The sequence below is a fragment of the Manis javanica genome, chromosome 9 (assembly GCF_040802235.1).
Source record: "Manis javanica isolate MJ-LG chromosome 9, MJ_LKY, whole genome shotgun sequence".
NCBI classification, from domain to species: Eukaryota; Metazoa; Chordata; class Mammalia; order Pholidota; family Manidae; genus Manis; species Manis javanica.
Window position 1 is genome coordinate 52,288,915 of NC_133164.1, and position 27,294 is coordinate 52,316,208.

Genomic DNA, 27,294 nt, shown 5'->3' on the forward strand with positions numbered 1-27,294 from the left:
AGGCAAGAGAAAGTATACTTAATGATAATGGCTGATAGCAGTGCTGCTGATGGGTCGCGAACTTGTCTGGCTCTTCTCTTTCTGGTTTGTGGTTCTACCCCAAGTCTGTAATGACATATAAAATAATAGACCACTTATCCCAGTCCTTCCTCCTCATCATAAATCCCATTCTCAAGACACAACATGGACCTTACAGGATGTGAATATGTCAGTAAAAGTGTGCATCACTCAATAGATTGCTATTGTTTAAAGACTTCATACCTCATGTTTAACTTAAACTGATTTCCTCCACATGATTCCACTTTAAACCTGTGTTTCCAGTTTGTCTTTCTCAGTCCCTATTGGAATTCACTATTTATTTCCAGATGAAAGTTTCATAAAGTGTTCTAAACCAAAGAATAATGAACTCTTCCAGTTTTGACAAGACAGTGCTGGGGATATAGAGCTAATAATCATAATGTGGAAATAATGCATTAATGCATTATTATATTAATTCAATAATGGGAATTATTTTAGATCTGTAGAGGTTACAAGACACTTTTCACATCCATTATTGCATCATGATAACACTTGTGGGGTGCTAAGAGAAAACGCAAGATCCCAGGCACAGGTGGGAGAGATGTTCTCATTGGAAATTCTATTTTACTAAGATTTCTATTGGAAGCACCTGGGGTCACATTCTTGTTTGCCTTACCAACTCAAGGAGAAACACTCATTGAGAAAATTCACAGAAGAGTTAGATGGGGATATTGGGCTGCTGCCCTGGTAGCTGGCTGAAGCTCCATGAAAGCAGGGACTGTTTTTTCTTCAATATTATATCCCAGAGCCTAGCCAAGTTCTTGGTATTTAATGTTTCCAGTAAATATCTGCTGACCTTCTGCATGTGACAAGTACACAATATGGAGATGGGTGGGAAGCTTCTAATACAGATGGAAAATCAGAAGAAAATGTGAAAAGTGAAGAAAACTGGCAATAAATGAGCTTACCTTTTTCCCTTTTAAAATATTTCATCTTTAATTAAATTGTCCTTTAAGGCTGTCTTTAAGATGGCTTCTTAAATGATCACCTTGATTTTCATTTTTCATAGCTGGAAAAGAACACAAAATGTGGATTCCCTTGGGTTGTATGGTAAATCTATTCAATCCTTTCTCTGTTATAAAATGTATTTGTTTCCTTGATCTTAAATGGAGTCATGTCGGATTAACATCATGAGGGACTGTTAGGGATAAAAATTGTGCTACTGACATGGAACATTTTCAAGAATAGATCACATACTAGGCCACAAGAAGAGCCTCAGTAAATTCAAAAAGATTGAAATTGTACCAACTAGTTTCTCAGACCACAAAGATATGAAACTAAAAATAAATTACACAAAGAAAATGAAAATTCCCACAAACACATGGAGGATTCACAACATGCTCCTAAATAACCAATGGATCAATGACCAAATAAAAACAGAGATCAAGTAATATATGGAGACAAATGACAACAATAATTCAACACCACAAAAATCTTTGGGATGCAGCCAAGGCTGTGCTAAGAGGAAAGTATATTGCAATACAGGCCAACCTCAGGAAAGAAGAACAATCCCATATAAGCAGTCTAAATTCACAATTAACAAAACTAGAAAAAAAGAACAAATGACCTGAAAGTCAGTAGAAAGTGGGACATAATAAAGATTAGACCATAAAATCAAGAAAAATAAAATAATAGAAAGAATCAATGAAAGCAAGAGCTGGTTCTTTGAGAAAATAAACAAAATAGATAAACCCCTAGCCAGACTTATCAAGAAAAAAAGAGAGTCTACACACATAAACAGAATGAGAAATGAGAAAAGAAAAATCACTATGGACACCAAAGAAATACAAAGAATTATTAAAGAATACTATGAAAAATTATATGCTAACAAACTGGATAACCTAGAAGAAATGGATAACTTTCTAGAAAAATACAACCTTCCAAGGCTGACCCAGAAAGAAACAGAAAATCTGAACAGACCAATTACCAGCAATGAAATGGAACTGGTAATCAAAAAACTGCCTAAAAACAAAACTCCTGGACCAGATGGCTTCACCACTGAATTTTGTCAAACATTTAGTGAAGACATAGTACCCATCCTCCTTAAAGTTTTTCAAAGAATAGAAGAGGGAATACTCCCAAACTCATTCTATGAGGCCAGTATCACTCTAATACCAAACCCAGGCAAATAAACCACAAAAAAAGAAAATTACATACCAATATCCCTAATGAACATAGATGTAAAAATACTCAACAAAATATTAGCAAACTGAATTCAAAAATACATCAAAAAGATCATCCATCATGATCAAGTGGGATTCATCCCAGGGATGCAAGGATGGTACAACATTCGAAAATCCATCAACATCATCCACCACATCAACAAAAAGAACAAAAACCACATGATCATCTCCATAGATGCTGAAAAAGCATTTGACAAAATTCAATATCCATTCATCATAAAAACTCTCAACAAAATGGGTATAGAGAGCAAGTACCTCAACATAATAAAGACCATATATGACAAACCTACAGCCACCATTATACTTAACAGCCAGAAGCTGAAAGCTTTTCCTTTAAGATCAGGAACAAGACAAGGATGCCCACTCTCCCCACTGTTATTCAACATAGTACTGGAGGTCCTAGCCATGGCAATCAGACAACACAAAGAAATAAAAGGCATCCAGATTGGCAAGGAAGAAGTTAAACTGTCCCTGTTTGCAGATGACATGATATTGTACATAAAAAACCCTAAAGAATCCAATCCCAAACTACTAGAACTTATATCAGAATGCAGCAAAGTTGCAGGATACAAAATTAATACACAGAAATCTGTGGCATTCCTATACCCTAATAATGAACTAGCAGAGAGAGAAATCAGGAAAACAATTCCATTCACAGTTGCATCAAAAAGAATAAAATACTTAGGAATAAACCAAACCAAGGATGTGAAAGACCTATACCCTGAAAACTATAAGACACTCATGAAAGAAATTAAAGAAGATACCAATAAATGGAAACTCATCCCATGCTCATGGATATGAAGAATTAATATTGTCAAAATGGCCATCCTGCCTAATGCAATCTATAGATTCAATGCAATTCCTATCAAAATACCAATAGCATTCTTCAATGAACTAGAGAAAATCATTCTAAAATTCATATGGAATCACAAAAGACCTCAAATAGCCAGAGAAATTCTGAGAAGGAAGAATAAAGCTAGGGGGATTATGCTCCCCAACTTCAAGCTCTACTACAAAGCCACAGTAATCAAGACAATTTGTGCTGGCACAAGAATAGAACAATAGACCAATGGAACAGACTAGAGAGCCCTGATATAAACCCAAGCATATATGGTCAACTAATATATGATAAAGGGGACATGGACATACAATGGGGAAATGACAGCCTCTTCAACAGATGGTGTTGGCAAAACAGGACAGCTACATGTAAGAGAATGAAACTGGATTATTGTTTAACTCCATACACAAAAGTAAACTCGAAATGGATTAAAGACTGTAAGTAATGAAACCATGGAACTCTTAGAAAACAACATAGGCAAACATCCCCTGAATATAAGCATGAGCAACTTCTTCCTGAAAACATCTCCTCGAGAAAGGGAAACAAAAGCAAAAATGAACACATGGGACTACACCAAACTAAAAAGTTTCTGTATGGCAAAGGACACCATCAACAGAACAAAAAGGCATCCTACAGTATGGGAGAATATATTTGTAAATGACATATCCGACAAGGGGTTAACATCCAAAATATATAAAGAATTTACACACCTCAACACCTAAAAAAATAAATAACCCGATTAACAAATGGGCAGAGGATATGAAGAGACAGTTCTCCAAAGAAGAAATTCAGTGGCCAACACACACATGAAAAGATGCTCCACATCACTAATCATCAGGGAAATGCAAATTAAAACCAGAATGAGGTATCACCTCACACCAGTGAGGATGGCCAGCATCAAAAAGACTAAGAACAGCAAATGCTGGCGAGGATGCAAACATTGGGGAACCCTCCTACACTGCTGGTGGGAATGTAAGCTAGTTCAATCATTGTGGAAAGCAATATGGAGGTTCCTCAAAAACTAAAAATAGAAATGCCATTTAACCTGGGAATCCCACTTCTTGGAATTTACCCAAAGAATACAACTTCTCAGATTCAAAAAGACATATGCACCCCTATGTTTATCACAGCACTACTTACAATAGCCAAGATATGGAAGCAACCTAAGTGTCCATCAGTAGATGAATGGATAAAGAAAAGGTGGTACATATACACAATGGAATACTATTCAGCCATCAGAAAGAAACAAATCCTACCATTTGCAACAACATGGATGGAGCTGGAGGATATTATGCTCAGTGAAATAAACCAGGTGGAGAAAGACAAATGCCAAATGATTTCCCTCAATTGCGGAGTATGACAATGGAGCAAAACTGAAGGAACAAAATAGCAGCAGACTCAGAGACTTCAAGAATGAACTAGTGGTTACCAAAGGGGAGGGGTGTGGGAGGGCAGGTGGGGAGGGAGGGAGAAGGGGACTGAGGGGTATTATATTTAGTACACATGGTGTGGGGGATCAAGGGGAGAACAGTGTAGCACAGAGAAGGGACATAGTGGATCTCTGGCAACTTGCTGCACTGATGGACAGTAACTGCATTGGGGTATGGGTGGGGACTTGATAATATGGGTGAATGTAGTAACCATTGCTTTTTTACATGAAACCTTCATAAGAATGTATATCAATCATATCTTAATAAAAAATTAAAAAACAAATTTTACTCTGCTGATGGGCAGTGACTGTGATGGGGTATTTGGTGGGGACTTGATAATGGGGGGAATCTAGTAACCACAGTGTTGCTCATGTAATTGTATATTAATGATACCAAATTAAAAAAAAAAGAAGCAATAAAAAAAATTGTGCTACTGAAAACATTACAGTCTAGGGTGCATAGGATTACTCCAGGAGAGAGGATTTAAGAAGAGTCAGTGAGTCACTTAAAGGAAGAAGCTGTACCTACAGGAGTGATCGGTTCTTAATTTGTGTGAACAAGTTTAATTTTTCTTGTGATCTCCTGTGACACTGGAGGCATATCTGCTGGAGGAGTGTTCTTGGAGCGTGGGGATGAAAGTTTACCCACCTTTTTCCCCCTCTCCACATATAGTAGACATCCTAACAGGAATATGTTACATTTTTTCTTAAGAAAAGAGATGTTTGTTAAGCACTAATTGGATGCACAGCTCTTCTGAATATGAGCAGCTGAAAACTCACAGTCCCCTTTGTGGATCTGAAATCTGGGTATGAAGCTAATCATCTAGTTGGTGTGGGTATATATACATAACAGAAGGGATGGGGTCTGGCTCTGCCGTGAAGCTCAGGGACTTAGCTAGGTCTCTGCTGCATAGGTTTCCTCTATGGGGCACTTCCTGCTTCTTTGCTGCTTCCTTCTTTGTTCCAATTCCCAGGCTATGTCAGGGTGCTAAGGGCAAACTCACTCTCATATGACACACACACATGAGCATTTCCATAGCTACCCTCCTACAGTCACACATTCTTTATCTGCATGACCTGATAGAGCTATTCCACTGTTTTGGGGTCTAAATGACTCACTGCTAATTTGCAGTGTCATATTATTTAGATCACTAATCTCTCATGGCTGTTTTTTTACATTTGCGTCTTGAAGATGTTCTTATTTCTGCCACCATGTAGGTCTAGAAGGAGGACTACAGGGAGATAGAAGGAGGATGAAGCCAGTCATGTTTCTATTTCTAAAGGAAATTGAAATGTTTATAATCACTACATTTCTTTCAATCTTTGTCACCACTGATTGTTCGCCTATTATTTATGTACCAGTAGGAAAGATAAAAAGGGTCAAATGAACTATGACACAATGCTTCTTTATAGCATCAACTTTAAGATATATACCAGTTTTAGAGATGTTAAAATGTTGGAGAAGGTAAAAAAGAATTGGCAAAACAGGTCTGTGCATCTTACCTATCAATAGATCAGTGGTGTGCCATGCCCAACCCAAGCTACATTTCAAAATTATAAAGTAGGCATAATCACTTATATGGACCTATTTTAGAAGCATCTGTTTATTACATGAGTTTATTACATCATCACATGAGTCCTGAAAGAATGGAAAGCACAGAACCTCTGATAGCTGTTTCAGAGCAGTGGTCAGATATGGTCCAATGCACAGAATTTGACTTATATTCCAGTTTTGTTCAGCTTCCATGAGCACATTTATTTATTTTAAATCCAACATTCTTTGTATGAGAATTTCTTTTAAAATAATAGCCACTCTTCATGCCTCCCACAAATAACCATCCTTGCATCCTTGCTGCTGACTTGGCACCAGCAGTTAAACACAGCCGGTTTCCCAGGGCTCTGCCATCCAGCAGGAGGGATGCTAAGGCAGCGTGGGCCACAGCATTGCAACTCTGATTGGCCTTGCTTGGACAAGCTCATCAATCACACTGTTGTCTATTTGAATTTAAAAGTGCAGCGATGTTTATATTTTCCAAGAGAAAAGCATGAAAGTATTGCTTGCTTCCCTTTTTCACTTTATAATAGGAAACTGTTCAAAGCTGAAAAGGTAACTCAAAAGCCACTGCGACACCTTCATAATGAACTAAAATGGGATTTTGATGATTCGCTTACACATCAATCAGCGCAGCTTTCCTTTGGGAGCAACCTACTAGCCACCAGGGCAGAGGGGCAAGGACAGCACACATTATGTCCCTTTGCTAATTTCTGTAACACCAGCTATAATTTGCTGAGCACTTACTATTTGCCATGCACTGTTAAAAGCAATTCATAAGCTTAAGCCACTTATTTTTCATAACACATCTGACAGGCAGGTAATATTGTGAGCAATATCTCACAAATAAGGAAACTGAGTGTTATGTGTTGAGCTGTGTCCCCCCAAAATATGTATGGTGAAGTCTTACCCCAGTACCTCAGAATGGGACCATTATGTGGAGATAGGGCCTCTAAGGAAGTAATCAAACTAAAATGAGACCAACAGTAGGGCCTCCTGCAATAAACTGGTGTTCTCATGAAAGGGAGAATTTGGACCCAGAGCATGCATCAGGGAGAACTCCATGGGGCATGGCGCTGGAGAGAGGCCTGGCACAGACCTCCCCCTCACAGAACCCGGGGTGGGCTGCCTGCTGGCACCTTGATTCTGCGCTGCCCACCTCCAGCACTGTGAGACCTTACATCCCTGCTGGGTCAGGCACCGCGTTTGTGGTTATGTGTTCTGGTAGCCCTAGCAACCGTATCCCCTGAGTATCTAATTTGCCAAGGGTCACCCACAGGATGTCTTTAGTTCATACATGAACATTGGTGTCTGAGCCTGGAGCGTGGACTCCCTTTAGCACCATGCTCTACAGCCCCATGGGGTCAGAACAGAGGGTGAGTCCATGGGGTGAGGCTCGTGGCTCCATGGAGTGGCTGCTTGTCTGACTTGTCATGCTGTTGGTGAAATAGTTTATATCATTACTATTATTATTATTATTATTATTATTATACTTTTATTCTTCAGGTCATCAAAGTATAATAATAATATGCTTTTTTATATGAAAGTATAACTGGCCCTGCCCATCTGTCCTACAGGCTGCAGGCCTGTACTGGAGCCAGAAACAGACAGACTGCAGGGACATTGTAGCCCAAGTCATCCTATGGATCTGATGATTAGGGTCCTTATGAAATGGGCTGCACTTTCTGAAGACATTGCAAATCTTCTCTAAGTCCTGCATCATGACATTCAACCGCTCAGAAACTTGGATGACCATTCACACCTTGACAGGCAGAATAAAGTTGCCAACGCTTTCCCTCAGGCAGCATTGCCCTGCCCTGTTGTCAGCACTCACTAGCGCACCCAGCCCTTTCTCCCGGTGCGCAGGCACATGCGGGTGTCTGCGCGCACAGACACCTCCCTCAGCCTGCTCACGTGCTTCCTCCAGGACTCACCAAGTCTTCTTTCACACCTGGGCTCTCACTCCAGGTGTTTCCTTGACCTGAAGCTACCTTCTTGTCCCTGACTTACCTACTAAAACCCTACTCAGTTGCAAAGTCCAGTTCAAGCCTCACATCCCCCAAAGACATCTCTCAGGTCCTTTCAAGTAGAATGATTGCCCCTCTAACTCCAAATCCCAAGGCCCATTTCCCAGTCTGCCTTCAAATGGAAATAACTTTGAATGTTATCTTCGTAAGCTCTTGGGAGACAAGGTCTTTGTCTCTTTGATTTTTGGGCACCCTCTGCAGCCTCTAGAATGGTCTTCTTTTTACAGTAGGTACCCAGTAAGTTTTTGCTGGGTTTAATGAAGTCTCCAGGTCACCCTAATGAAGGCTTTCAACAGGCTCCAAAAAATTTGCCAACCTTCAGGAACAAAAAGCAAAGACCCAGAGCCTTGTCCTTGGCTTGCATTTTGAACAGAGACAACTCATAAAGCTGAGCTACTCTTTGTCATGTTTTTCCTAGATGAAAAAGAGTGGGCCTATGATCACCAAGTGTGCTTTGTGGTCCCAACGTCACTGTCTAACTAGTTATAAGGTCTTAGTTTGTTTTTAGACTTAACTACTTTGCCCTCTAGGAGTTGATAATACAGCATATCCTGGCAACAATTACTTCACATTAAGTAATGAAATGACAGCCCAGAGAACATGGTGGTCCCAAACAGAAACAGCCTTCAATGTCAGATTGGGAGCTGCAAATGGTCAGTCTGTTTCATTTCTCTAGACTGCTTTCTTCTTAAGAAATGTGAAGGTAGCACAAAGGAAATACGCTTCCCTGCTCATGGGCCTCACTGAGAGTGACCGTCCAATTAAAACCACCCCTGATGCTCGTGACTTGATCTTGATAGCAATAACTTCATTAGCAGAATGATAAAAAATTTGTGTCCCTTACCCCTGGGATAAGTTCATTTTGAACTTGATGGAAATTATCAGGTCCAGATGGCAGCTGCCGTGGTTGTTAAGTGCATGGAACCTGGAATCATCTAACTGGGGACAAATCCTGACTATACTACTCACTAGATCTTAGGGACCGTGGATGTGACTTAACTTTCTGGGCCTCAGTTTCCTTGTAAAATGGGAACAGGGAACTCTTTTTTAAAGGACTGTTAGAATAAATTTACTGAATCAATACACTGGAAGTGCATTGACTAGTAACCAGGACATAGTGTTGGATTTAATGTTAACTGTTACTATTTCAAAGTGTTGTCTTCATCAAAGAAAGGAAACAGTAAAGAATATTATTGGCTTCATTGCCAATAATATTCTTTAATTGGACTCCATCTCAGACTCCTTTCTGCTTTTTTCTCTTTTCAAAATATGTTGTAAATTGTAAGTAAACATACAAGTGATGCATGTATATTTAGTTTCACATACAACCTCACTGTTACTTCCTGGTATCTTTCCAAGATGTCTTACAAGTTATCAATCTCACCAGGACAAAGTGTGTTTTCTGACCGCTTCCCCTTTGCAATTAAGGACTGTGACCACTCGCTTACGCACAGACTGAGACCAGCAGCCTTAACCCCAAAGGAGGTCAGAAACTCCCAGCTCTTCCCGCCGAGGGACTAGCTGAGAACCCGATACTGTGTGTTTTAAGGCTGTGGCTACAACTGTGACCGTAGGAACTGGGAACACCCACCAATACCCTGTTTTCCCCCTGCCCCACTTCCTTCGCTTCAATGCCATTAAGCATGGTCACAGTATATTTGTGAATGTTTTGAGTGGAGTTAGGTTTCTGGTGTTTATTGTTGAGTTGCTAAAGATTTGGAGAAAAGACAAATAGACAAGCAAAGGACTAGACAGAAAATACCCCTGGACAGACTAGCATTATGAGCAGTTATGCTCAGGATGATCAGGGGTCCATGAAGTCTAGGCTTTCATCACAGCCCCAGGATTTGGTCAGCTGCTCTGCAAATAAAACCTGCCCTAGACACACAGTGAGGAAGCTTTATTTGCATAGGAAACCTGCCAGCCTGGCCTTGCAGTTAGTAGGTCACAGTCAGGGTGGTGAGTTTTCCTGTCATAGTCTACCTTCATAGAAGCACTGTACTGGGGGGTTAACACCAAGGTTGGGGGGCATCTCCACTCCTCTTTCCAGGCATTCTACCTCAATTAATTACAGGGCTCTGCATCTGTGATCACTTTCTGTATTGCCTTTCTCCGAAAGCATGTGAAGTGTAGAAAAGTAAGATAAATCCACAGAGACTTCTGAGAGTGTTGGAGGCTTGGGAGTAGGGCTGGACGGGCTGGCGAAAGAAGGTCAGGTTGCACTGTTTTGCCCATAGGCTTTCCCAGCCTGGCAGGAAGGCTCACCCCTCTAACTCGATCATGTGCTCTTACACATACTCACTCACCCACGTAATTTTACACATAGTTGCTCACCCACATAAACTCCATGTGTGGAGGCTGTGTCTATGCTGCTTGCCACTGTATGTCCAGCAACTACCACATGCTGGGCACCTCTCAGACTCTTACTGCGTATTGGTTGAATAATAAATAAATATCTATTGATACAGACATGAATCCATATGAATTGGTATGGTTCAGATTTAAAATACTCAGCCCCATTATCTTTGTGTGTACATTTGTGAACAATCATGCTATTTTTTCTGTTTAGTCAATACGGTCATTGTGCGTGTTTTGCCTTTTATATTGTTAGAGTAGGGATAGCAACCTTCTGAGGTGTGAGGGGAGAAAGACACTTGAGAGCAGCCTGTGAAGGCTGTGGGTGCTTTCCTGGGAGAGTGGAATCTAAAGTCTCTCCCTTCATATTTGAAAAGTCTTCTGGTAGCAAACTTCTTCATCCAGGATAGATTATGCATTCCTTGGGTGCCTAGAATTTTACAACTCCTTTGAGAGGAGCTTAAAGAAACTGAGGTCACTAGATCCGGTGAGGCATAAGTTGAAGGGCACACTTTAGGATTATAAAAGGTTATGCTCTTTGAAGATGATGTTGGCTGCAAGAGTATAAATTATAGATTAATATGTGAATAAAGAGCCTTGAAGTTTTACTTTTTCATGTAGTAATTCTTGTAGGAATATAGCCTAAAGATATAAAAATCAGTGAAAGTTCCATAGCCAGTAAAGTTCATCAGATCATTTCTACATGAAAACCAAAAGTTGGAAACAATTTTGATATTCAGAAATGGACAACAGCTAAGGAATTTTTGGGATGAAGCAATTAAAGTGGAAAGTTGGACACTTTGTTGTGGCTGTTTTGATACCAGGAATATTTTCTGTCCCTGAAGAGCAAACCACTGAATTCATAAGTTGAAAAAAAAAGTGATGTACTTAACATGTGTTATCTCTGGAACCCAAGTTCTTCCTACCTTTGACCCTGAACCCCAGGAACTTTGGTGATTGGGTGGGTTTGAGAGATAGGAGGAGGCTATCTGTTATACAAGTAAGGTGTAATTTAAAATCAAAAGCTTAATGATTTATTTTCAGTGACACCAAATAGTTGTGAATGTTAAAATAGACATGACACCCCAAAATATGGGGTCAAACCTTTACTTATGAAGGTGATATTTATTATAATCATAAGTAATTATGATATGAAATTTAGGATGAGGAAGAATATTAATATGAGGAGAAATACTAATAACAATATCAAATAGAAAAGAGGATGCAAATGTGCATGTAGAGTCCAATCTAAATAATATAAACATTTCAAAATAAATATATAAATATGCACAAGTAAATTACTTACATTGATTTCATCAATAAGAGAGTATATTCCTTTCTTTTTAATATTTTATATTTTCATGTAGGTACATATTGATTTTATATAAAATATTACAATAGTAATATTAAAAAGTAATTAAATTAAAGTATGTTGGATTAGGTTGACTATAAAGAACTTTTTATTTTTGTAAATAAACTATTTTTAGGACAGCTTTAAATATACAGAAAAGATACAAAAAAATTAATTTACTAAGAAGATAGTACAGAGTTCCCATATACCCTTCACCTAATTTCTGCTATTATTAACACTTTACATTAGTACGGTGCATTTGTTATAGTTAGTGAACCAATATTGGCACAATGTAATTAAAGTGCAAAGCTTCTTCACATTTCCTTAGTTTTTACTTAATGTCCTTCTGTTTCTGGACGCATCCAGGGCACAAGATTACATCAGTGTCATATTTCCTGAGGATGTTGTTCACTGGGACAGGGTCTCAGAAGTTCCTTGTTTCTGATGATTGTGTCAGTTCTGAGGAGGTCACGTTTTATTTAAATTGAGGTACAACTGATGTATACATTATATTAGTTTCAAGTGTCCAAGATACTGATTTGATATTTGTGTGTGTGTACATATATATATACACAAGTCTAGTTAACATTTGTGACCATACATAATAAGAACTTATTGATGGAAAATGCTTTTAAATGCTTGAAATGAGCTCCTCAGGTGAAATGTGTGGCTACTTCCCCCTAAGAATTATGGGGAAAGGGTGCCCACTTTTCTCCCTGAAGGGCTAGTGAACCTGAGGGATGATGAGCAATCTGAACCATTCTGTTCTAAATATCCACTAAATTATGGACACAGAGACAGGACAGTTTAATGCTGCAGCAAGAAATCTGGCAGGTTATCTGCCAGTGAGATACCGTCCCAAGGGCCAGCTCTCCTAACAAATTCCCAACTTCTCATCATGCTTTCCTGACAAGTCCCCCTTCAATACAACCCCATTACAGATGAAGGAACCCTTGAGGACTGAGTTTGACCTACTTCCATGGTGTGCCATTCAGTGTGCTGTGCGAGGGGCCTACACCACCTACCACTTAGCCAGGCACTGATGGATTCAAGGATAGATTTAGATAACAATGCCAGAAACATCCTCAGCTGACTGTTTTCTTACCTTGCACTGGCTCTGACCCCTACCCTCAATTCCTGAAGTCCAAACCTCTCAGGGAATAGATCCAGACCAGGATAGGTCTCAGGAGAGGGCAGAAGAGCCTCCAGCAGTCTGTAGTGGCCTTCAGGGTTCTCAACATATGGCCAACTCTTTAACATAGTAGTATTAATATGGCAATACAGAATAGCAATAGGGGTCACATATTTGTGGTGGGAAGGAAAATACAGACATCTCATCTTCTGAGTAAAATGAAAAGCAATACCATTAATTTCATTAATAATTTTTACTATTGGAGGCAGTATATAAAAGAGGGAGTTTTATGGAGAAGATATTTTATTCCCATGAATCCTGGCAAAATACCACTTGGATCAGAAACATCTGATAAGAGCTACCTTCCCATGGCAGTCTGGGTTTTCCTAAGGACAACTTTAGGAGAATTGCCTTGAACTCTGGAACCTCATCAGAGCTTCCTGGGACTTCCTGGGGGCAGGCTAGACCCTGGAGATGTGATTCTGGGCAATGGAAAAGGAGGAAGCAGTGTGTGAGAGAGAGAGATCACATGAACTGCCACAACATACTTGCGGCAAAGGTGTCCAGGGGAGGAAAAATAGCTCCAATTTGGGGGCAGTGGAGTGCCCAGGCTATCTGTTCAAGGCAGTAAAATATCATACCTGGAAAAGAGATCATAGCCCATCTACGCTTGTGGCCCTATAGAGATGGGGCTGGAAGAAGGCTGTATTAGTTTACTGAGGCTGCCATAGAAAAGAACCCCTGACTGGATGGCTTAAACAACAGATAGTTTTCTTAGTTCTGGAGGCCAGAAGTCTGAGATCAAGGTGTGGGCAGTGTTGGCGCCCTCCGACGGCTGTGGGGGAGGATCTATTCCAGGCCTCTCTCCTTGGTCATCTCCTCCCTGTGTCTTCACATCGTCTTCCCTTTGCATGTGTCTGTGCCCCAACTTCCTCTTCTTTAAGGACCTCAGTCATATCAGCTTAAAGCCTATCCTAATGACCTCATTTTAACTTAATTACCTCTGTTAAGACCCTATCTTCAGATACAGTCACATTCTGAGGTACTGGGGGTTAGGAGTTTACAAAACATGAATTTTGGGTGCTTTGCAATTCAACCCATAACCAAACTCTTTCATTTCTGACTATGGTCTTCTCCCATCTTTAGTGACTGTAGGTCTGGGGTCCTCCACTCTTTACATACTGAGAGAGGGGTGGAGAAAATCAACCAGCAAACATTGCATACAAGACTCCACTTTTACAGTGGGTACTGGATGAACCACCTACTCAGTCCCAACCTAGACTGGACCAGCTCTCCTTCCAAATGAAGCACTTGCAGAAAATGCCAAGTGCTATGGTGAATCCAAAATAGTCCAAAACTGTGAAGCTAGGCAGTTTGGCTGTGTGGTGGAGCCCATTAATTATAGTGTGTCCTGATCGTGTTTATTTGTCTAAACCCTTCTTGGTATTGCAGAGCTGCCCCTCTTGGACAAAAAAAGTGAGAAGCCCATGCAGTGACAGTCATCCACCCTGTGGTTCTGTCTCACTGGGATGGGGCGCCGCATGATGTGGATTCCCCTGAGTCCCATGGAGAGAGGCTCCTGAGGGCAGTTGTGGGGTGATTGCAGTGGTCCCCAGGACCAGCTGCCACTTCACTTAACATCAGCCAAACACTTTGTAGATTAAACTGATGGTTGGACATGAGGAGGATGGCTGATGAGGCAAGAGAAACACTCACAAGTCCTTTCCTAAATGACTTTTGTCCCTGCCCCAGACTGTGGTAAAATAGAGCAGGGACCTGCTGGCCAGCCTTGTTTGTTTAAGCTGTTGACTAATCTCTGAGTTCATGTGCTGAGCTGGTTCATGAAGTTCTTGAACTTTTATCATCCTTGGACTTTTGGCAGAGTGAAAATCAAATAAGAAACTGGTACTGTCTTTAAAAGGAGCCTATGGGATTAAGTGAACTGAATGTTTAACTTTGAATTAAGAGATTCAAAGAATTCATAAATTTGTTGCATGGTATTTGTAGACAGCTACTCTGTACCAGGCACTGTGCTAGGCTCTGGCATCAGAGTGAAACTGAATTTTCCTCAGCTCTATTAAGAGCTCTACTCACAGAGGCTGCCTCTAGAGTCCTTAGGTAACACTGATCTTTTGTTTCTGTGAAACAATGCTCTAAATGCAAACTACTAATAAGCACATATAATTCAGAGATTAAAGAGAAGTGACTATAGATCTGTGCTTTCCAATGTGGTGGCCACTAGCCTCAGTGAGTAGTGAGGAACTGAGGAAATTCATGAGCTCCATATAGCTGCCATGTTGGAGAGCACAAATTTAGAACATTCTCACTGTGGCAGAATGTTCTATTGGACAGTGGTGATGTAGATAATGAACAAATAAATATGGAATTTGTTCATATGGAATATTTTTCATTTCAAAACATTTTGTAAACTGCAGCCTATGACCTAGAAGGGACAGTTAAGGTTGCTAATTTATACCTCAGGACTGGAAACAACCTTAAAGATTATCTAGATTAACTACCCATCTGATGATTAATCCACTCTAGAACAACCCCACCAAGCCTCTCCATGTTGGACTTGAAAATTCCAACAAGAGACATGTGCCTTTCAAGGCAGTGGGTTTTTATCAGTGAATCCCCCCTAGTCCAAAATGTTGGTATTGTTCAGCACGAGGCTCTTAGAAATGCTAATTTTTCTTTGAAGATATTAAAGAATTCCATATTCTTCTAAATGCCTTTACAATGAGTCACAATTTCCATCACAATTGTGTATAGAAAGATTAAATGTCAAATGTTAATGCAAATGTCAAAAATAAAATGAGGTTAGGCAGTCTGCCCACTTATCCTGTGATATGCTAGTAATAATAAAAAATTAAGTTGGATGTATTAGCACATCCAAATAGATGACTTATTACTGGTAGTGATCTTACACACTTCTCAAAAAGATTTCACTATTGAAAAATGAGCAGATTTTTCAGGTAAAAGATTAAGTTTACCTTGTGTTAACACCCACATCTTGAGAAGTATAGTCCATCATGATAGAAATATTTCCATACAATACCTGCTTGGGTAAGCAGAGCATACTGATGTAGTCTTTGTCACACTGTCAGCACTATGGTACTGAGCCTGGCCATCGCCCCACAAGTGTGCGAGCCTGGGGCCAGTCTACTGTATGTTCCCTGCTTGTTCCATGATTCTACCCCCAGCCCCAGCACTGCTCTCACCAGTCATTTCTAGTTGCTATTGGCTATCCTTTCCTGTAGGGGAGAGTCCGCTGCTTCAATTCTTCTGTCTCTTTTTATGCATGCTGGATTTATGTTTACAGAGAAGAACCTGTAATGACTATTTTAAGATTCCTAATTGCTGCCACTAAGAGAAGCAGACTTTGGGACAACTCTTTTCTGAGTACCCTTCCTCTTACTTCCAGTACTGACTGATGTTGATTGACAGAAATCTTGCTGGCTGATAAGTGATGCTGTGTAGTAGTCAGTAATAACAACAACAACAACAACAAGAATGAAAAGAATATAACATGTAGGTATTAAGCAGGTAGATATTAATCTGTATTTAGAACATAGATAATATTCATTCATTACAACCCTACAAGGTTGTACAATGTCTTCTTCATTTTTCAAATGAGTTAGCTAAGGCACAGAAACATGGGCGACCCAGACAGTAAGTGGCAAAGCCTAGATTAAACACAGAACATACGGCCCCAGGGTCCCTGTTTTTAACCATTTTGTTTTAGGATAGATTTGTAAAGCTTACTCTGAAATAGAGCATGGACATATGCATGGTAAATAAACACTTCTTTCCATCTTATTTTGCGTGAGGACCTTTGGCAAAACCCATGTACTGTTTTATGAGACGCAGCCTTGTATAAGAGAAAGAACATAAGATCTATGTGAGAATTGATATGCCGTTTGTTCAAGAATTCGATACATGTTAGTTTGAGCACACTCCCATATGAGTACCTTCAGTTTTTAGTGTTTTTCTTCTGCCTGTCCTAGAAGGCTCAAGTGCTGGGTTTGCGTGTGAATATGTTACACCTGTTTGTTGTGGTGGTGGCGAAAATGATATTTGACAAATTCCTTATTTCGGAAATGGGTTTTCTCAGAAACACTGCAACATACCTATTTTTTCATCTTTATTGTTGCTTCAGTATTTTAAGATTCAAGAGGACCCACTTTAGTCAACAACACTGATTAGGTGCCTACTGTGTGCCAGCTCATATAGCCTACTGAGGAAAGCATGTAATAAGAGATAAAGTCACTGTAAGGAAGAAAGTGAGAGAATAAAGCTGAGTGAGAGAGGAGAAAGTGCTCTTAAAAAAAATCTAGGGACTTGAGAAAAGCCTGGAGAGGCTGTCATCTGGGTTGAGACTTGAAGGTTGAATAAGTCAACAAAATAAATAGAAATGGCAGGAAAAACTTCACGGGTGCACCTCAGACTGCAGAGTGTGAAGTGTGTACAACCTGCTCTTCCAGGGTTTTTCATTTCAGTGAATGGCACCCCTCAGTTGCAGAAGACGGAAACCTATGGGGTATCTTTGACTCTTTCCTCTTCCTCAGCCTTCACAGTCAGCCACCAAACTCAATGCACTCCACTTCCTAGATGGCTCTGGGATCCCTCACTTCTCTGCACCATTTCTGCCACTACCATGGTATCATTTCTTGCCTGCATTTGTCAACGGCCAGCTCTGTCCATCTCTTTCTACTATCCTCCCCCAAACTCATTATCTACATTGCAGCCGAGGCACATTCTAAATTGCAAACAAGTATGCCATCTCCCCTGGGGGTGGGGGTGGGGGTGGGGAGCTTTTATGACTCTCCATTGCTTTTAGAACAGAATTCAAATTTTATCATGACTGACAACCCTTGATGATTCAATCTTTGCTTATTTTTCTAGACTCTGTTTTACCCATGCCTTCCTCACACTCTAGTCAAGCTATACTGAACTTCTTTTAGCTCCTTAAATACATCCTGTTCAGCTTCTGGGCTTTTAAATTGGGTTTTCCCAATAGTGTTGGATAGCTATTACTCATTCCACAAGTCTCATTTTAAATATGCTTCCTCCAAAAAATCTTTTCTGAACTTCCCAATCTAGGTGAGAACTTTTCTTATATGCTCGCAGAACACAGTTCACTAATGGCATTATATAGTAAGAGACTATTTCCTTGAGTATTTGCATGTTAAAGTGGGAACAAAACCATAGGTGGCAAAAAAAAATCCCATATTTCAAAGAAGACACTTGTAGAGAAGGGATCTGGAAACCAGATTAAGGATATAAATGATCTAGGAAGAAGTAATCAAGGGATAGTTTGTTTATGGAATATATGGGAGGGTCTTTGAGAGGATGAGTTTGAGAGGCTAACATTTGTTCTGACGTTTGAGATGACAGAGGTACTGGGATTGGTCCCATGTATAAGTAGATTAAAACTAAGTGGTTGTAGCTGAAGCTGCCTGCTTGGTGGCAGAGTTAAGATGAAACTGTACTGGGAACAAATTACGTTTTACTGACAACAGGGCAGAAGTGCGTATAAGGATCAAGATGTGGGCAGCTGAGGAAGAGACAGTCGGAAGATAATATTTAAAGGGACTCCATCCAAGAGGGCTTTCAGTCAGAGAGGCTGTGGCTAGAAGAAAGAGAATAGGACGTACTACAAATTGCAGAAACTGAGAGGTGGGGTTACAAGTAATTAGCCAGAGTTGAAGGAACTTCAGTCAGATGTTTTTGGTGGGAAAATCTTCAAGGAAACATGAAAGTGCCCCATGAATTAGCTCTGAATATTCACTCACCAAGCCCAAAGAGCACCAACCCAAATTACAGCTATACCAGTAAGTAAGACCTTTCCTATCCTTTGCTCCGCCCTGCACTACCCCACCCACAGCACCTGCTTTTGCCTATGGCAAATTTTCCACACTGATAGTTCTAATGTGCATAAGGGAAGAACATTTAAATGGAATCAAAGTTTTTATTATTAAATTGATTCCTTCTTTTAAAGAACAAACTGAATGTATTCTCAGGACTAAAAGTGACAGAGAACTTTTTATTATTTAAGTGTGAATAAAGAAATCGTAAGACTTGCTAGAGATTCCCAGCTAAAAGGAAAAGAAAAACATGGATTACTGAGCAATTTTAAGGTTTTTGTTTTTGTTTTAATCTTAGTATGTCAGCATTTTGATTATGGTGTGCCTAAGTATGAATTTTTTGTATATATCCTGTTTGGAATTTTCTGACTTTTTGAATCCAGGGTTGATGTCTTTATTCAGTTTGGAAAATTCTCACTATAATCTCCTCATATGTTGCTTCTTCCCTATTCTTTCCTTTCCTCTGGAACTCCAATTGCATATATGTTAGATTACTTGATAATGTTCCAGATCTTTCTAATATATTCTGCTTTAATTTCTTTTTCCTGCATGTGACTCATTTTGGAAATTTTTTTATTGAACTGCCTTAGAATTGACTTTTTCGATCCAGTCTGCTATTAAGCTTATCCAATGAATTCTTAATTTCAGATATCTTATTTATTTTTTATTTTTTTAGAATGTGTATTAGATTATTATTAAACTATTCCATTTCTCTGATGAAACTATCTGTCTTTTCAGTTACTTTCTTTACCTTTTCTTTCTTTTTTTTTTTACCATATGTATAATAGTTATTTTTAAACCCTTGCCTATTGTTTCCAGTATTTGCATCATTTGTTGGTCTACCTCTATTGGACAGCTTTCTTTTTTTCTCTTGATTCTGAGCTGTACATTCTGGCTTCCTATCATGTCATGTAATTTTTTTAATTGCATAGTAGACATAGTATATAAACGACCTGATGTAGACACTATTTTGCATTAACGTCAGTCAGACCTCACTCCAATCAGGACTCGAGCTGGTTGCAGCTTTAGCTGCAGTGCAACTCTTCTAACAAAATATCTTGAAGGTTATTTACTATTTATTTGTATTGTTCTTATTGTAGATCTTCCTCTCCAGCCATATCTGCCACCTCTACTGTGAGGCCCTTGTGAGCTCTCCTTCTACCTCCACAACCAAGCTCCCCAGCCAGGTCAGCTGCCCAGTACTCAAAAATCCTGTGGAGAAAAAAACTGGTAGTCAGAGAAAATGAGATGGGCATTTGAAGTTCCTCCAAATTTCAGTGTATTGTGCTTTTCCCAGTAGAATCTCTCTGCCTGTAGCGATCTCAACATTATACCTGTTTGGGTTTATCCTGACAAATTCTGAGGGAGGAAAGTAGCAGTTGGTATTTTCTCACCTAGGAAAGATTTTTCATATAAAATACAGTCCCTTTAGATTTCTTTGCATCATCAACTTGTTGATGTCTTTTTAAAAATATACTTTAAAAAGTTTATCTGGTTTTGTCTGGTTATTATGGTTATAGTGGTAGTAATGGCCTGTTGAGATCTCCTACCTAATAAATAAATCAAAGCTGATTTTATTGAGTGGTTTTAAAGTCCTATTGCAGGGAAGAAATAATATACATCCTTTTCCTTTGGCATTTATTAGGTTCTGTTCTTTCAATCTAGGGCAACACTTGTCTTAGAGTGTGTAGGCTTTATGGTAACAACAACTATGTGTTTTATTCAGCATTGTACCTCCTATGCCTACCACAGTGCCAAACACATGGCTTTGTTCAGTACATGTTTGTTGAATGAATAAATTATCAGCATAAACAAAGACATAGGGATTTGAAATAAATAGCATAGTGTGTAGAGAAATTACAAGTTATTCTTTGTGTTCTAAAGATAGAATTTTAAGTATAAAGCAGGAAGTGACGGAAAATGAGGCTAAAGTACATGTGGGGAAAGATTAAGGAGGAGTTTGTAAAGAGCTCAGACTTTATTTTCATTAATGGTAGGCCACTGGCTGGTTTTAAATGGGGGAAATTAAATAGCCAGTTACTCATGATAAATAGATCATCTGGAAGATGGGTTTAAGTGGGAGATGGCTGGTGGCAAGAAGGGTAATAACAAAGACATTTTAGTATTCTAGGCAGAAAATGAGAGGCTCACTAAGGGAGAGGAGGGAATAAGCATTCTGGGAATATGGCAGCATAAGCAAATACCTTTGACACCCTTCTACTCCCATCTCAAATGATAAAGTAATGGGGATGGGAAACTTACTTGAGGCTTCAGGTCCTGAGGAATAGAAAAGGACAGGCTAATTTCCAGACAGAATTATTTACAGAAATGAGTAGAACTAAGCATTAACAGACTCCAGGAAATCTGAAAAGATAAGCGACCCCATAGCTTACTAAGAGACTCTGGCCAGATGTCCCCCATTCATGCAAATAGACATATGGGACTATTTGAAGTTTCCCCTCCTGAGAGAATCCCATTGGCCTTCCTTAAGCCAGTCTACTGGTGAGGAAGCATCTCCCTTATCCCTCACTTCCCATGTGTCTACCATTGCTCAGGATACCTCCAGTAATTTGACATCACACAGTGGCTGTGGGGACTCACACTCATGGACTTTGGTAGGAAAAGAAAGGTCAATATAATTTAAAGGATCTCAGGCTTCAAAGAAGAACTCTGGCCACCAAGCAAACAAAATCAGTACAGTTGGTTTGCAGAGGAGATTTAGTTAAGAAGCAGAGGTGAATTTCAAAATGATTGTAAGGAGAATTCTCAAGGAGATATAAGAAGATATTACAAAAGATGAAATAAAGGAACATATTCATGAGGAGAATCAAAAAATAAAATAAAAGGAAGTTGTAAGTTAAACAATAAAAATAATAAGAGACACACCTGGGATACCTATTATGGTGAAAATAGGAATTTCAAAGGGAAAGAAAGAAAATGAAAGAAGAAATAATAAGCATTGGTTTCTGAAGCAAACCAAAGGGGGAAAAGGTTTAGGGAACATTTGGAAGATAAATGCAGTAATACTTCTTAATAGCATTAATACCACTTGATTATGTTTTCAGAAACAGCTACAATTTCTGATTAAAATCTGTATTTTCCAAAATCTATTTAAAAGGTATAATACTTCAGATAATTTTATTTTAAGGATAAGTCTTCGATAATACTAATAACAAAAACCTATCAAACAGCTGTTTCCCAGGAAGCTGGTGGTAAAGTTACTATGAATATTTTCAACATCGTGCTCAGAAGAGAAACCAAGCCGTGGGCAGGTGCACTTCCTTTCTACGTGACCAACACAGTCTTTCCACTTCCACCTCCTATCCAGGTTCCCTGGATTCTCATAAATTACCATTAGGAAAGCACTGCTTTAGGGATAAAACAGTGTATTTTATGATAACTGATAACCTAAAAGCTTAATTCAACTGTCTATTGATTCAAGTCAATGTTAATTTGTTATAGCTTATTAGTTAATTTGTTAGCTCGGGGGAATGTGATAAGAACAGGTTGCTTGTAAAGGGTTCTAGAAATGGAGGTTAGATTTTTAGGGAAGCCAGATGCAGGTAGGAGATTTCAATGGGCCCTCCGTGAGCAAAAGCAGCCTCAACCTGAGACCAGACAACTCACGGACACTCAGAGGAGTAAGAAAAGAGACAGAAGGAGAACTGGTCAGTGCAAATGACACATGACACCAGCTTTTGAAGGTCGTTCAGGCTGACCCCATCTCCAGGGGAAGCTATTTTCATGTTCTTATTTCTTATCACAGTGATATTCATTTTAAAAATGGTACTAGCATAAAGGGATGCAGATATATTTTATAATTCCCATGCTTATAAATTAGTTGCAATTGCCTTCAAATTTAGCAAGTATGTCATGCAGGGTCCTGGCTGCAAACAGATGACAAACCTAAGGGATTTACTGAAGCGACTTTAATTTTAAGAGGTGTGGACAGGGTTAAGCAATTTAACAAGAGATGGTGGAAAATCCAAGGACCAGGAAAAGGAGGATGCCTTTCCCACTGTAGGAGGCTGAATACTGGCCCCCAAAGATGTCCACATCCTAATCCCCAGAACCTGTGAATGTATCACTTTAAGTAGTGAAAGGAACTTTGTAGTTATGATTAAGTTAAGGATCTTGAAAAGGGACATTATCCTGGATTATCTGGGCGGGCCACATGTAATCACAAGGGTCCTTGCAGAAGAGTGGCAGAGTCAGAGATAGGCTGTGCCTGCAAAGACAGAGGTCAGGGATTGGAATGACAAGCTTTGAAGATAGAGGAAAAAGGCTGCAAGCCAAGGAATTTAAGCAGCCTCTAGAAGCTGGAAAAGACCAACTGACTCTTTTCTAGAGACCCCAGAAAGAATGTAGCCCTGCAGACATGTTAGACTTCTGACCTCCAGAACTGTAAGATAATAATTTTGTGATGTTTTAAGCCACTAAATTTGTAGTAATTTGTTACAGCTGCAGTAAGAAATTAATACACACCCTTTGGCCTGAAGGGACAAAGAGAGAGGAAGGTGTTACTGTTGTTTAGAAAGCACTGGCGCTGTGGAGAGGGAAGGCCATAGGAGCTATAGCCACATGGAACAACCATGACCAGAATCTCCATGAGAATATGATTGGGGTACTGGAGGAGAATCAAGGCCCTTCTTTCTCTCTCTTGCCTTCCAGAGCACTGCCAGTGCCTCCCGTTGGCTGAGCTCAAAGTAGCCACAGGACAAGGGAGCCCAGGTGAAGCAGGCCGCAGAGGTCAGCCTCCTGGACACGACGTGGGGCAGAGAATGAACCTCAGAAGGACAGGGAAGTTGGGCAAATGGAGAATAATAAAATCAAGATTCTTGACTTAGACCATCCCTGTTATTATAATGATCAGCATCTACACACTATTTTATACAAAAAAGCATGTATCATACCATGTCTTCCCCTATTTATTAGAGATTGGAAAATCACTTTTTTTCCCTTTCTCTTTTTCTAGCCAGAAATTGCTGCGACAGCCTTGAGAAAATAAACAAACACAAAGCTCATTATAAAATTCTAATGGTGTGATACTCACTGGAGGTAACTGGAGGCAGCAAACACATCACCTGGCCTCTGAGATTTGAGGACATCTAGCAGGCTTTTGGTTTTCATGGAATTCTAAGGTCTGGGCATCACACTTTCACATAATGTTATAACTAACCAAAGAGCTCAATGTTGCAAAGAAAACTCCATGTTGAGAACGTTAAACATGGAGATCAAGGATCCTAACTGGAAGCATCTCACAGAAGCCTTCCTTGTAGAGACATGAACCATAAGGGCAAATGTATTATGGAAATACTGACAGCTAATGTGAATTCTCATCTTTAGAAATTAGAAGAGAGTGAGGTCTGGGAATACTATCATTTCAGTAAAGACTAGATCTAAAATAACCAAGTTTTTCCTATGTATATTCAGAGAAAAATATACCGACAAGACATGGGAAACTACTTTGGGGATTTCTAGTAAAACCTGATTGACAGAATAATCCTAGTAATCCAGTCCAAATACTTAATCTCTGAAAGCAAAAACAGTGCTTATGAAATAAACTGAGTTGAGGAGAGTCAGGCACTTCAAATTCATTATGTTCAACATAAACCTCATTGTTCTTTGCACCAATCCACCTCACCTGTTTTGTCTCTGTGTCCTCTCTTTAAGACAGCTCCACTCCTCCGTCATTCAACTAGAAACCTGAGTCACCCTAGACTCCTCTCCCTTTTTCACCCCCCATTGAATAGTCGCCCCTGCCTTCTAAATATCTGTGATCAGTCACCCTTTCTCCATTTTGACCTTGTCTGCCTTAATTCATGCATCGGTCACTTCAGCTCAGACAATTGCCAGCTGCCACCCACCTGGCCTTCTTATTTCCCCTTTCTCCCTCTTACATCCCACCATCCTCTGTTACGTCAGAATAAACTTTCTAAAAACAGTCATCTGGTTGTGTTGCTCTTGAGCTTAAACATTGTCATTGGACACCTGATAATCTCAACGTGGTTCAGAAGGCCAACCATGATCTGGTCCCAACCTACCATATCAGGTCGCTTGCCCTGCTGGGGCCTCTTGTGCTTTATCTGCACTCAGTGTCTTTTTCCCAAATACGCCACACTCTTCTGAGCCTCCATACCTTTGCCTGTACTTCCAGAAATGTCAACTTCCTTGTTCTTGATCCCACAGATTCCTATATACCTCTGAAAACCCAGACTAAATGTTATTTCTGTGAAAACCTTCTGGACTTGCATTTAGTCACAGTTAGTCAGAGTCTTCCTTGATTACTTGTAGCATTACTTGTAAAACAACACTTAGAGAACCATATTTAATTTGTCTTAAATAGCTTTACCTATTAAATGATGATGAGTCAATGAGGGAAGGAACTGGGTTTCTCAGGCTTTTAAAAATGTTTATTTAATGAACAAATAAGAGAGATTCAATGTCTTTGGCAGTGGGTTTCAATGCAATTTGATAGAAAATAAAATTTAGAAAGTCATTGACCAAATAGGTATGGGGTTTATATATTAATTGGGGAGTGGAATACTGAGGAGTAAGTAAGTAAATAAAAAGGCCAGGAAGGTTCATTACCTTTGAAGGAGCAGCAGTGGACTGACGGAGGAGTTGCAGATCCATCCTCACGGAGGCAGGAATACAGTGAGATGGTATCCTGAGCGTACTGAGGAAAATAACTGCCAACAGAAGGGCGTCACATGAGGAACTCAGTAGGAAGGCAAAATATGCTTCTATATATGCAGCTCGGTCACCCCACTCTCTGTACCATTATGTGTTTTGAGTTGGAGTTGGTGTGTATGGGCTCTTTGCAGCCACATCCAAAACCTGCCTCACTCAGTCACTTTGAGGATACAGAAATGGACTTGGGAAGGGGTTTCTGGTTTTCAAAGTTGCCAAAATATTTAATTTGGAACCTATATTTGGAACCACGGTAGATGCTCCACTCTGAGGAACTCTCAGGGTAGGATGTTCCTTGCTGAATTATTTTTTTTTTTTGCTGAGGGGTGGGAGGATCGAGGAAGAGAAGGAGATAGGATGAGCCTTTAGAGATCACCAAGTCCTATAGGGGAAACCGAGGCTCGGGATGCTGAGTGATGTCTGTGACGTCACCTTTACCCTGAACCCAGGCAACTCTGCTGAAGGTCCGCAGCCCACCTCTTGGGCTTTCATAAAGGCAGCTGAGCATGGGCAAGTGGGTCTAGAGCCGCTGGGACAACTCACAGCCTACTGCTCTGGGGGCCCTTTACGGAGGAGGCCGTTCAGTGAGAGTAAGAAGGGGGCGGGGGGCGAAAGGCAGGAAGGGGAGCCAGAGGTGGGAGTGGAGGAGGCGGCCTCGCTCAGGGCTGATTGGCTCCCGAGGCCAGCCCTCGTGGAGCGGTTTATAAGAGTTGGGGCGGCCGGGCGCCCTGCCCGCCCGCGCGCCCCGGGAGCAGCGCCCGGCTCTGAGCGCCCCACGTCGAGGCCCGCCTGGCCCCGCGCCGGCCGCGCGCTGCCGCAGGAGTTGGCCGCGGGCAGAGGGGCAAGGGAGGGAGCGAGAGGGAGGCCAGCGCCCGAGCGGGCCGAGCGCCATGCGCCGCGCCAGCCGAGACTACACCAAGTACCTGCGCGGCTCCGAGGAGATGGGCGGCGGCGGCTCCGGAGCCCCGCACGAGGGGCCCCTGCACGCCCCGCCGCCGTCCGCACCGTCCGCGCCGTCCGCGCCGCCCCCGGCCGCCGCCGCCTCCCGCTCCACGTTCGTAGCCCTCCTGGGGCTGGGGCTGGGCCAGGTGGTCTGCAGCGTCGCCCTCTTCCTCTACTTCAGAGCGCAGGTGAGTGCTCGCTTCCAGGGGCCGCGGCCGGGCGCCCCCCTGCTCCCACCGGCACTGGTGGGACGCCGAATCTGGCCGCCGGGCTGCGCTCCCCAGATGTTGCACACTCGGGAGGAGAAGAGGGACTCTGAAGAGGAAGCGTCGCGTTCGTGGACAGCCCAGCGCGGGGCCGGGCGCGCTCGTCGGTGGGCCCCGCGCACTCACCAGGCTTCGCAGCGCTCAGGCTGGGCGCGCTCGTCCTGGTGCGCCTGATTCTCCCCCGACGGGGCGGCATCTGCCGCTCACCTTTTCTGGTAATGATTGCACACCTCTCCTAGCCCCTCTCCGTGCCCCACTTGGAGCTAAGAATGAACTTCGGTCCACTTAGGAAAAGAACTGAGCTCCTTCACGTAGGCATCGACCCTCCTCTGCCCGCCCAGCCCCCGGTGGAGGAGCCCGGCCCCCGGAGCTGGCTGCTGGCCGGCGGGCTGCGGGCCTTGGGGCTGCTGGCGGCTGCTGGAGCACCGGCTTAGGATGCCCAAGTCGCTGGATGGGCCGACAGGCAGTGTAGCCAGAGAAGCCTGGCGGGGACAGGGGCCCTGCTCGCGAGGCGGGGAAGAAGAAACACAGACCCACGTGCCTTCCCACTGAGGTGCGCGGGGAAAGCAAGGTGTGTGTGA

General features: G+C 41.3%; 1 protein-coding gene and 1 long non-coding RNA gene across 2 annotated transcripts in view; one reads left to right on the top strand and one right to left on the bottom strand.

Moving 5' to 3' along the window:
• Nucleotides 1–26,538, bottom strand: LOC140843518 (uncharacterized). The gene is made up of 4 exons (XR_012121360.1): nucleotides 26,429–26,538; nucleotides 25,404–25,504; nucleotides 987–1,087; nucleotides 1–105 (listed from the first exon to the last, which is right to left on the bottom strand). It is a non-coding gene; the product is annotated as an uncharacterized lncRNA (long non-coding RNA).
• The window catches only part of TNFSF11 (TNF superfamily member 11), a 28,978-nt gene continuing 27,933 nt past the window's right edge, over nucleotides 26,250–27,294 (top strand). Inside the window, exon 1 of the mRNA XM_017676575.3 lies at nucleotides 26,250–26,635. Coding sequence (XP_017532064.2) covers nucleotides 26,396–26,635 — 240 coding nt within the window. The 5' untranslated portion in view covers nucleotides 26,250–26,395. The remainder of the gene's footprint in view (nucleotides 26,636–27,294) is intronic.